We start from the raw sequence: 12,114 nt of genomic DNA on the forward strand, positions 1-12,114 counted from the left end.
TCCAGAAGCCTCTCCTCGAATCAGGAACCCTAGGTGCAAAGTGCAACACACAGATGGTTATCCCTCATCTCACTGAGAACTATGGTGCCTCGAGAGACCCACCAGAGAAACAAGCTCCGATGTGCACTGTGCACTCATTTCCTCACAACATTGACCATTGCTTGACATGGGCTCGCTCTGAATTTGAGGGCCTGCTTGAGAAAACACCAGCTGAAGTTAATGCATATCTTTCAAATCCTGCTGAATACATGAATGCGATGAGAACTGCTGGTGATGCTCAGGCTAGGGATACTTTGGGACGTGTTCTTGAGTGCCTCGAGAAAGAAAAGTGCAATTCATTCCAGGATTGCATAACTTGGGCCCGTCTGAGGTACTCTCCTTTGGCTCAAACCTTTCATTGAGACTCTATATTATTTTGATTCTCTTCACTTGACATAAGAGCTTTCTTACAGGTTTGAGGACTACTTTGCCAACCGCGTCAAGCAGTTGTGTTACACATTTCCCGAGGACGCTGCTACTAGTACAGGAGCTCCATTCTGGTCTGCTCCAAAGAGATTTCCTCGTCCGCTCCAATTCTCCTCAACCGACCTGAGTCATATCAATTTTGTCATGGCTGCTTCTATCTTGCGTGCTGAAACATTTGGAATCCCTACTCCTGAGTGGGCTAAAACCCCAACGGGACTAGCCGATGCTGTGGAAAGAGTGATTGTTCCAGACTTTGAGCCGAGGAAAGATGCAACTATTGTGACAGACGAGAAGGCTACAACTTTGTCTACAGCTTCAATCGATGATGCAGCAATCATTGATGAACTAATCGCAAAACTAGAGCGGTGCAGGCTGAGCTTGCAGCCAGAGTTCAGGATGAAGACAATCCAGTTTGAAAAGGTGAATCATAATTGTATCCAAGTTTTTTTTCACATTCTGTATATGGATAACAAGAGCGACAAACTAACATTATTATGCTCTTCGTAGGACGACGATACCAACTACCACATGGATATGATCGCTGGGCTAGCCAACATGAGAGCAAGGAACTACAGCGTTCCCGAGGTGGACAAGCTTAAAGCCAAGTTCATAGCCGGAAGAATCATACCTGCAATTGCAACATCAACTGCAATGGCAACAGGTTTTGTCTGCCTCGAGCTGTACAAGGTCTTAGACGGGTCACACAAAGTGGAAGACTACAGAAACACATTTGCTAACTTAGCACTTCCACTCTTCTCCATCGCTGAGCCGGTTCCACCTAAAGTGGTGAAGCACCAAGACCAAAGCTGGACTGTTTGGGACAGGTGGGTGATCAAGGGAAACCCGAGCTTAAGGGAGTTGCTAAAATGGCTAAAAGAGAAAGGACTACACGCATACAGCATATCATGCGGAAGCTGTTTACTGTTCAACAGTATGTTCCCAAGGCATAAAGAGAGGATGGACAGGAGAGTGGTGGATCTTGCAAGAGAAGTGGCTATGGTTGACTTGCCTGCTTATAGACGTCACGTGGATGTTGTGGTCGCTTGTGAGGATGAGAATGACGATGACGTTGATATCCCTCTCGTATCAGTATACTACGGCTGATTAGAAAATTTAAAACAAACATCCCCAAAGAGAGAGAGAGAGAGCTTTAATAATTACTGTATTCTTGGGATGTGAAAGTTGGGTTTCAGAAATAGAGAGTTTTGATGTATGAGAGAATAGTTAACACCTTAAAATTTAGAACTGAGTTTTCAAATTTGGTGTTTTTAACTTATTTAACACAAACATAGACGATTAGGCAATCCTAATACAAAACGTTTTGAAGCTTAAAATTTTTCTCACACACTAAAGTTAAAATCAGATAAGTTATTATAACATTAAACTACGTACAAAGAGGACATCTTACAAGCCCATTCTCGTTACATTCTATGCATCTCATCCACATCTTATCGTTACTAGTCTCTTCATCGTGATGATCCGCAAGCACTTTCGAGCTTCCATTGCAACTAGAACATATCAAGAACCGTTCGTTCTCGCAAGATTCGCAAGGTGAATCAACCTGCGAGATTCCTGATAGAAGCTTCTTAAGCTTCCCGTTCTCGTTCAATGCCACAACTTCTTCTGCTCCTCCAATGTACCTACCTCTAATGAACAGTCTCGGAGAGGTAACTTTCCCACCAAGTAACCTCCACATCTCCTCTCTAAACTCTGAATCCATGGAAACATCTCTCTCTCTAAACATTACCTTGTGATTCTCCAACAAGAATCTCACTCTTCTGCAAGCTTCGAATGTTTTCCTAACTCCTCGCAGCCCCGTCGTGTAGAAGACAACCGAGTCTTCTCCTCCGGGTGGGCAGTTATCTTCAAACTCCAAAAGAATCCTTCTTTCTTCTTCAAGACTCTGTGCCACCTCTGCATCTTCAAGCTCCAGTAGTGTTGGTGTAACACAACCTTTGCTTTGACCAGATTCAGCGACTATTTGGTCTCTTAGATGATGGATTGTGCGATCAATGTTACTCTTATGAAGAGCTAAGCCTTGCTTTAACGTCTTGACAGTGGTGATGAGTTTGATTTTCTTCACCAATCTTTCCTTCATTCCCTTCATTGCTAGCAAAAATTGGATCTTTGTTGGAAATATAAAATTAAAAAACCAATTCAAGAATCTGATCAAGAAGAGGGTTAAAGAGATGAATCTAGATCAAGATAAGATCGAGTACAAGAAAAGAAAACAACAAGTAGTGGGTTATTCGTTTTCAAGTTTCTTGTTTGGTTAACGTGTGGGTACCCCAATTTAGATGAATAAAGTTTCAAAAGCCACTTTCTGGGTTAGCTTTCAAAAGTCTTTCTTGATGGGTTTTTTTCATCAGAATGAAAAGAAAAGATTTTTTTTTGTTGGTTTGATGGGTCATTGCTACAATAATGTAGATGATAAAACTCACACCTCAATAACAGAAGACAAAACACTCATGAGTAATGATTTTACCCAATCAACCCAATTTTGCCAGAGGGATAAAAAACAAATAAGGAAGATGCTATAATGGACCTTTAGGAATTATGAATCTTTCTGGTAAGAGTCATCGATTGATTTAGAAGTTTTTAGTCTGGTAAGAATGATAATGCCCTGTCTTGTCTTTTACAATTCTAGAAAACGTGCAATGATGTATGTACTATTTGGTTAAAGTAGCTTATTAGCTTTAGCTAGCTTGCAAATTTCGAATTAGTCAAAATATATATTTAATCATTTACTTATAGCCTGATTACTTTTCTCAATTACATAATGGTTCAGTTTAATTAATGATGGTTGAGAAATTGTCAATTATATACCGTTTCAAGCGCATTTGACTGATGATGCCAATAAGACCTGGTTGATAGATTTTATATTCCTATTGCTATATCTTATAGTGAAGAAGTATTCACATTGGTGTTCAAACAAAAAAAAAACAAAAAAAAAAGGACCAGTTTCACATTCAGGTTCTGACATAACTGATATTAGCAAGAATAAGAATTAGTCTAAACTACCTATACAAATCACCAATACAGGTGAAGAAGTTGCTCTAAATGTCAGCCACGAATGATCTGAGTCCAATGTCGAACGAGAATCGAATGCATGTTAACTCCTTCTTCTGCGCATCAAGCATCTTCATTTTCAGCGAGTATGAACCCTGCAAGAGAGATAAGCAACATTAACCACATTGAAGCCAAGTCAATATATGGCTCCCATGTGTTGCTTGATACCAAGGTAAGTAAGCCTCCCTATCTATGTCTATTCTGAATGAGCAAATCCATTACGATTGCAAAAAACAGCTAATGGAACTTACAGGAGGAGTATAACCAGGAAGAACTTGAGAGTGTGAAACCAAGAAATCTCCGGTCTGTATAGGACAAGTTGTCTCAGTGCAAAGGTCATGAGTCTCAGAGTGAACATGCCATCCAAAGTATGAAACTTCAATCACCAGCTTCCCAAACGAAATCTCACGGCCTTATTAAATCACCCCAAAAACAATGAAACAAAACAGAATCACAACATAAACAGATTAACAGACTCTCTATCTACTTAAGAAGCAAAGACCACATGAATACACATTACATCCGCAGCATCAAATCACATTGTCTATCTATTATAACAAACACTGATCATCAGCTTACATACACAAGATCTCATCTCTGTATCATTGGTATCATCATCAATAAAAGAGGAATGAATCAAAACCTGTGTTGGCAGAGATGGTGAAGGTAGCTGGCTCGCCAGGGGCAATAGGATTAGGCGATATATCAACCTCTTTCACTTTGATTTCATAATCTGCGTTCTCCTCTACAAAATCAAATCAGAAGGCAGGATCGAAAAGCAAGTGAGACTTCAAAAATAATATAAAAAAATCCAAAATTTCCCAGAAAAAATCGAATTTTTACACCGAGTGAAAAAAGCGAAAAGCATCAAACTTTAGAACTGAAATCGAATTCAATCAAACCATTGTATATTATGTCTCTCAACAAAAGCGAGCCATCACGAGGAGATGAGGTTTTAAAAACACGTACCACAGTAATGGACATCGATGGCTCGAACACCGGTGAAACAAGGAGGAAGAGAGAAAGAGCGAGAGGAAGAATGGCGAAGATCCTCGACATGATTTGATAGAATCTCTCTGGAGATGATGATGATGATGATGATGATGATCAAAGCAGAAGCAGCAGCAGCAGAGTAGGAGTTGCTGGACCGTTCTTTTCAGCTAGGTCAATGTTTCTGGAAACTGACGGCTCGATTTCCTTTAAATAATAAATTTGGTGTGAATATTACTAGATTTAGGATAAACTTAATAACATGCATTGTTTATTTTAGTCATTATCCTATTTTAATTACACTTATCTTTTATAATTAAAAAAAATTGACTTTTTAGATTTTTTTTAATGCAAACCATCTAATTATAGTTTTATATAATTGTTATTGATTAAAAAAGTTGACTTTAATTTTTCTCTTTTTTTTTGATAATTTTTTTTTCGATATCGACCTTCGTTTTGACGAGTGAACAATCTAATGAAATAAACGATTTAGGTAGAATTATTTTTTCTTTTGAAATTTCAATTGGTTTGGCACCGAAAAAAAATAGTTAGAACTTTGCCAACTTTGACTCCACTTGCTGCTATTTACATCAGCCTAGAGTAGATTAGAGCTAAATTACATCTTTTTCTTATTCTTTAATTTTTATGAATATAAACTTTCGCCTCTTCTAAAAATAGTTTATGAATATAAACGTCTTGCTCCACTTCTTCTTTATATAATAGTAAGAAGGTCTGATTCATGTTTGTGCATAACCAAATAAAAAACGTGAAACTTTACAGCTGAGAAGAGACTTATATATATACTCTAAAAAGAAATGTCAACAATAATATCTTTAAAACGTGACGTACGAAGTCATATATCCATCATTGGCCGGCGGGAAAAGGAAACAACGTCAGCGACAGGTGTTACCGCCGGCGACGGTAACGGAGACGTACGGCAAACGGGACACGTCGGATGACGCCTGAGCCAAGGGTCAACGCACTTGTCGTGGAACAAGTGGTTACAATCGGGCAAAACCCTGATCATGTCCGTCTTCTTGTAATCCGCAAGACATATAGAACAACACGTCGTCGTACTCGATTCCCTTTGCAAGCTGTAGCTCACGCAAGCCTCTTCGTACGCAAGCTTAGGAAAACTCTTGATCACCTCATCGTTTAGCCCCAAGACTTCGATTACAACGGTGTCGTTTTGGTTGTCGTCACCTTCGAAGTTGAACCCTTCTTGGCCAGCTTGCAACGCTCCATTGGTCTCTCTTTGCCGGCGTCTTGTCCTCGGAGTGGTCGTGGGAGAAGCGTAGATATGGCTTCGAGTGCAATAATAAGAGGCGAGGGTGATTGTGGTAATTAGCATTAGTATACCAATGGAGACTCCGATCCCGTAAGCTAATCCACCCATCCTATCGGTGTTTGTTAGCCAGTGGCCCGAGTCAGGTGACATCACCGTTGCATTCATTGCGGCGGTCAGATTTTGGTTTCTAGTCTGAAGAAAATGATGGGTATACTAGGAAAGTAGCGAATGTAATAAGTTTTTGGTCATCACGATGAGGAAGTTCCGGAGTCAACGATAAGATATAGCTTTGTTTAATTGTTTTGTTCTGTAAGGTGATTTTACATAATATTGACAAATAATGAACCATAGCTTTTACATATTCGAATTATCGTTAAGACTTTAATCGTCTAGTAGTCAATCGTACATTTTAATAATATATAGCATTTACTGCCAAAAACATGGATTAATGGATGATTTTTTTCCCTAATTTACATATAGGTTTTAATTGTCAACACAACAGGTTTATATACAAGTTGTCATAGGTGTTTTCAATTCAAGTCTAATTGCCTTAATTTTTTTCCGACCTGAAACTTGTGGTTTTTGCAACTCTAATTCAATTTATGTTACGATGATAGGATGACCATTTCGATCCAACAGTCGATTTGTCCCATAGAACTTTTATTTGGTCTAAAGAAAAATATTATAGGGGTTTTATTAATTATATACTGTACGTAATATAAATCATGGCATGATGAGTGCTTGAACGAAAATGACCTATTTGATATCGTCTTCTTGGCTACATCTTCTCACCGGCCTTACCAACGATAATTGCTTTATTTACTAGTTTTTATTTTACTTCTTACTTTTTCCACTATTCAAAAAAAATCAAAAAGTTCACTTACAATAGAATTTGGTCAACCCGTTAATTAACACTTTCTTTAACATAATAATCTTTAAACAAATCATTATTTATTTCAAATGGTTTGATAACACACATAATGTTTGGCACTTTTCATAGTAAATGTTATAGTATGCTATATTCCAAACTAGACATGAAATAAATACCGGGTTGCACGACCTATTTTTCTCCGACTCCCTGTTATATGATACTGTATAATTCCCTTACATATGCACATCACCTTAAAAATGTTTTTGTTTAAGGAGAAAATGTAACTTAGATAGATGGTTATGGTCTCGATCGGGTTTAAAGTACAAATCCATGTAACCCAAACTTGGAGAGATTTAGATATAGAAATTTTATTTGGGCAAAAATAGATATACAACTTTTTGTCTGGAGATATATAGTTTAAAATCAAAGTTTGGGCTTTATCTAGTTTAGTGTTATAGTTTCATGGAAAAATAGATTCTCAACCCATTAAAATACGTATAAGTTTTGAACTTTATATATACGGGCTTGGGCCATTCTTAAAAATGTGTTGCGTATATAGAAGTGTGTATATCGTCTTTTTAGTCTAAACCTACTTTTAGCTATTCTCAGTCGCCGCTTTTTACTTTGTGTTTTTCGGTGCACTAATAAACTCAAAACTGGATCTTCAACAGAAATTTAACCATTAAAATTTCTTCAATTATTTTTTGGTGAGTAACTCTCTCTTAAATGACAGGCTACATTGTTATCTAGATTAGTTGTCTTTGTGATTTTGGAATATCTTAAATTTATATGTTTGTTGGTAACAGATTCATGATAAATCACATGTTTAATTAGTGAAATTCAAGGTTTTCTTTAAGATATATACTATGTACTTGGGACAAAAATGTCCTAAGTTTGTTTGTGCTTGTTAGCTAGTCCTGTATTTTATGAGATTGTAATTTCATTTAAGTTTATCCTAGATATCTTAGTTTTAAGGATTGTGTTGACGTTTGTGTGTACTTGTTAGGTTTTTTTTTTTTTTTGGGTTTAAGTTAGTGTTTTAGTTGTCATAGATATATAGTTTAAAATCAAAGTTTGGGCTTTATCTAGTTTAGTATTATAGTTTTCGTGGAAAAATAGATTCTCAACCCATTAAAATGCATATAAATTTTAAACTTTATATATATGGGTTTGGGTCATTCTTAAAAATGTCTTGTGTACATAGAAGTGTGTCTATTGTTTTTTTAGTCTAAACCTATTTTTAGCTATTCTCATACGCCGCTTTTTACTTTGTGTTCTTCGGTGCACTAATAAACTCAAAACTGGATCTTCGACGGAAGTTTAACCATTAGAATTTCTTCAATTATTTTATGGTGAGTAACTCTGTCTTAAATGACAGGCTACATTGTTATCTAGATTGGTTGTCTTTATGATTTTGGAATATCTTAAATTTATATGTTTTTTTTTTGAATTTAATGTTAAATTATATTCAAAAGAAAAATAGCTTTGTTACATCAAGTGCATCATAGGGTTGAAAAGTTTTTTAAACAGAATCATAGAAGAAGAAAAATACTTAAGAGCTTAAACTCTTGTGCCAAACCATACTTGTAACCCATCATTGTATCGCCGATCTCCCGAAAGGCCAATGGCTAGCAGTTGGTCTCGCATGTGTCTATCAATCATGTAAATTTATATGTTTGTTGGTAACAGATTCATGATAAATCACATGTTTAATTAGTGAAATTCAAGGTTTTCTTTAAGATATATACTATGTACTTGGGACAAAAATGTCCTAAGTTTGTTTGTGCTTGTTAGCTAGTCCTTCATTTTATGAGATTGTAATTTCATTTAAGTTTATCCTAGATATCGTAGTTTTAAGGATTGTGTTGACGTTTGTGTGTGCTTGTTAGTTTTTTTTTTCGTTTAAGTTAGTGTTTCAGTTGTCGGTACATGATTTTGAGTTGGCAGTTATCTAATATATTTAATATTTAGCAGAATCAATATCTTCGTTTTTCAAAATATTTTATAAAAAGATTAATTAAAACAAAACTCTGTTGGTGAAAAGCCAATGTGTTTGTGACTTTGTGTATGTTTTTTTTCTTTCTAAAATGTAAAGCAATTGTGTGACTCATATATTAAGGATGATCTAAAATAAGTTTTGTCATGAATTCAAATATGTTACAAATAGGTATTGTTGCGGAGTAGAACAGATATTGTCCACGTACCTTTTAATTTCTTTTTCAATAAAGGGCTGGTTAGTGATCTTTAGGCTGCGTTGGACCATTTTTGGTCTGCGGACTGCATGAGGCATGCATTTTGCAATTGATTTCTCTCGTTAGTTCTTTTGAACAAATACCTCTTATATTAGTTCAGTCACCACTACTTTATTAACCTTTTTTTTTGTTTGGCTCAGATACGTACGTGCATTCTGTTATTGGATTTCGAAGGTTAACATAGCATCAATATGTAAGCAAGTGAGGCAAGATCAATATCTATTAAAATCTCTTATTTCCTTCTTAATTACTGATATCCTCCGTTAGTGCACCCAGTTTCTCATTATGTATGTACCCATCCTATATTGTTTGCTCGTATATGATCTTATATTCTTATACATAATGTGTACCCATTAATTATTTGTTTTCAAAGTTCCTTTTTTTTTTTAACATATATGTAGTCATTTCAATATAAACTAATTTATACAATCTAGCTAATGAAAAATTATTTGTTCTCTATATCATATAATACAACATGATATATGTTGTCACTTGTGCAGCTGCGCAGGATATCCTTAATTTGATCAAAAGAGCTACTATTTGTTTGTGGGTAAGCAAAATTGTAGCTCGTATTTTAAACATAACTTAGATAAAATAGACAAGCATGCATGTTCTATATTTCTCAAAACCTACATATTCTTAAGTCTTCAAAACTTTGTTAAATTATTTTGAAATTATATATATATATATATATATATATATATATGTATACTAACTTTAGAGGTTTGACAAAAAAAATATATATACTAACTTTAGAATTTTGGAGAAAATCTGAGGAATGATGTTTCTACTTAAAACACAGTTGCGCTATTGTAAAAACGAATAGAAAAACTACATGGAAAGATGATGATAATAACATGCATAGAGGGGAAAACAAAGAATAACTTTTTTTCTTTTTTTTTTTATAAATAAGTTTCCAAAAAACCCATTCAAACATTAGTTGACTGAAATTTATACTATTAGTAATTAATTTACCAAAAAGGAAATTTGTGGAGAGAGTTTCAGATTCTTACTTCCTTATCTATTATTGGTTTTTCTTATAAATAAGATCACTAGGATTCTCTTTTCACACACACAAAAGAAAAGAAAGAAAAAAACATTGAAAATGGGTAAAAGAAAAACTCCGACCACATGGGCCAACGAGAAAGCCAGGAGACTCAGCCTCGAGAAGAGGCTGGCTGGTTTGGTTAAGAAGACGAAGGAGCTCTCGATACTGTGTGACATGCGAGCATGTCTCGTTGTTTACGACCGTGAAGTAGATCAGTTGGAGGTGTGGCCAGCTCCTCAAACCGCGAAGTCCCTCTTCGACAAGTTTTACTCTCTAACCGACCATGAAAGGAACATGAAGGCCGTTGATCCGGAGTCATTCATCCAGACCAATATCCAAAAGCTTGAGAAGAAAATAGCCGATACTCGGAAGGCTATTACTGAGATTGAGATGGACAATCTCATGTTGGAGCTCTCCCTTGGTCGTCCACTTGCTGATCTTTCCCCAACCGAGATTGATAAATTACTATCGTATACGGGTAAGAAGATTATGTGTTTGAGGAAAGAGATGGGTTCTGCGGAACAACTTGACATGAGTGTCGACGAGGAATCTCTTGGAGATGCGACCCTGAGGGCTTCGAATGTTCCGTCTGCCGGGTGGGGCGGGAACGTGATGGAGACTGGAAGTATGTATTACTTTGATCAATGGGGGTCCGCTGATCCAGAAGTCCAAGAACCTTCTGATGAGACTCATTTACCCACAATGGTCACTGGAATGGACCTAAACATGGAACCAGCTGTTGGTGATAAAAACTTGGTGGGAACCTCTAAAGGAGAGAGCAGCAAGGCTGCTGCTGGTGCTGAAGACGATGCCGAATGAAGCTGCGGTCGAAGTTGACATGACAAAGAGTTTTGAATAAATAAAGTTGTCTTTTTCTATTATCGTTGTTTCTTGCTCGTTTCATATCTCTAGTTTCTATTGTTTTTATCGTGTGTCTCTTGTTTTGTGTTAAACTCATGTATTTGCTTGTCATGTCAACTTAATTTTTAATATTGAATGTTTGTGTCTTTTACTATTCTTTGCAATTTGAAGAAATCCTCCGTATATTTTATCAAAATCATCGTATTTTATAAGATAATCATTGTCATGCATGTAAGTAATCACTTATTACGCCTAGAGAGATTATATATGCATCGTACATATACTAAAATTTTATATACATCTCCTTTCAACATGTTTCAAACTCCAATATATATTGCATGTCGTTTACGATAAAAATAATTATTATTTAAACGGCTAATCATTTTCAAAATAAGAACAAATGTTTCAACTTTAAAGTTAATTAATACCATTACTTGTTATTTTCTTTATTTGACTTCTCTCTTAATTTCAATTAAAGTAATTAATAAGTATGACTACATAAATATATGTAGTTAAATGTTATGATACCATACCATAAACGGAATGTGTATGAGCTGTGTGTAGGAATAAAAACAGATTAGATGCATGCATATCTTGTTTCTGTATAAAACAATATATACATACCTATATATATAAAGGAAAGATATCTTAGGGTAATTTAAGAAGTAAAAGGAAAGATATCAGTTTTTTGACTGTCATATTATTATCTTAAAAGAGCATATAATAAAATTGGGATAAGGGTTAAAGATTGATGTCAAATTTTATAGGAGACTTATCTGAGTTATATACTCTCAGATAGGTCAAAATTTGATGGGCCGATTTAATCCGACCTTAACTAAATTATCCAATGGATTTGGGTATGTTTCCATCTCATTAACTAAACATACCCAATTGAGGAGTTGAGTGTGTTTGTTTCAACGACTTCGAGATAAAAAAAAAGCTTGAGAATCAAGGAAACGAACCAAGATCCTCCCGAGAAGATCGAACCTTTAATACTTTCCAATGGGCCTTTTTAAATTGGGCTTATAATGTCGGTCCATAGTTTCCTTCACTACTTTATTTCTACCTTGTCTTTTTATTTCTTCGGCCTATAAAAAACCTATTTTTATCAGAAGGGAACAAAAATGAAACTTGACAAGAACGCAGTAGTACTACTGTTTACTTGATGGAGATTGGTAATGAAAATGATTATGAAGTGTTGTGGGATCATTGTAGCTTGTGGAGAGAGCACGTCAAGCCAACGCTACTACAGTTTACTAGAGCAATAATT

General features: G+C 35.7%; 4 protein-coding genes and 1 pseudogene across 4 annotated transcripts; 2 read left to right on the forward strand and 3 right to left on the reverse strand.

Annotated features, from left to right (window-relative positions):
* Positions 3-1,741, forward strand: LOC104737864 (ubiquitin-activating enzyme E1 2-like; the record flags this gene model as incomplete). The annotated part of the gene is made up of 3 exons (XM_010458118.2): positions 3-370; positions 453-885; positions 973-1,741. Coding segments are annotated over 3 exons (1,398 nt in total), but the record flags the coding sequence as incomplete, so codon positions are not given.
* On the reverse strand, positions 1,791-3,097 carry LOC104734656 (uncharacterized protein At3g28850-like). Its single transcript, XM_010454278.2, has one exon. It carries the CDS (start codon positions 2,570-2,572, stop codon positions 1,850-1,852), a length of 723 nt encoding a protein of 240 aa, XP_010452580.1. The 5' UTR covers positions 2,573-3,097; the 3' UTR covers positions 1,791-1,849.
* LOC104734657 lies at positions 3,323-4,717 on the reverse strand (annotated as a pseudogene).
* Positions 5,288-6,109, reverse strand: LOC104734658 (putative RING-H2 finger protein ATL71). Its single transcript, XM_010454279.2, has one exon. The coding sequence runs from the start codon at positions 5,975-5,977 to the stop codon at positions 5,378-5,380; it is 600 nt and encodes a 199-aa protein (XP_010452581.1). The 5' UTR covers positions 5,978-6,109; the 3' UTR covers positions 5,288-5,377.
* On the forward strand, positions 10,031-10,956 carry LOC104734659 (agamous-like MADS-box protein AGL80). Its single transcript, XM_010454280.1, has one exon. It carries the CDS (start codon positions 10,041-10,043, stop codon positions 10,800-10,802), a length of 762 nt encoding a protein of 253 aa, XP_010452582.1. The 5' UTR covers positions 10,031-10,040; the 3' UTR covers positions 10,803-10,956.

The sequence above is a fragment of the Camelina sativa genome, chromosome 13 (genome assembly GCF_000633955.1).
Source record: "Camelina sativa cultivar DH55 chromosome 13, Cs, whole genome shotgun sequence".
Classification (NCBI taxonomy): Eukaryota; Viridiplantae; Streptophyta; class Magnoliopsida; order Brassicales; family Brassicaceae; genus Camelina; species Camelina sativa.

Coding starts and splice junctions, on each gene's coding strand:
- LOC104734656 (XM_010454278.2), bottom strand. CDS start 2,572: ATGAAGGGAATGAAGGAAAGATTGGTGAAGAAAATCAAACTCATCACC.
- LOC104734658 (XM_010454279.2), bottom strand. CDS start 5,977: ATGAATGCAACGGTGATGTCACCTGACTCGGGCCACTGGCTAACAAAC.
- LOC104734659 (XM_010454280.1), top strand. CDS start 10,041: ATGGGTAAAAGAAAAACTCCGACCACATGGGCCAACGAGAAAGCCAGG.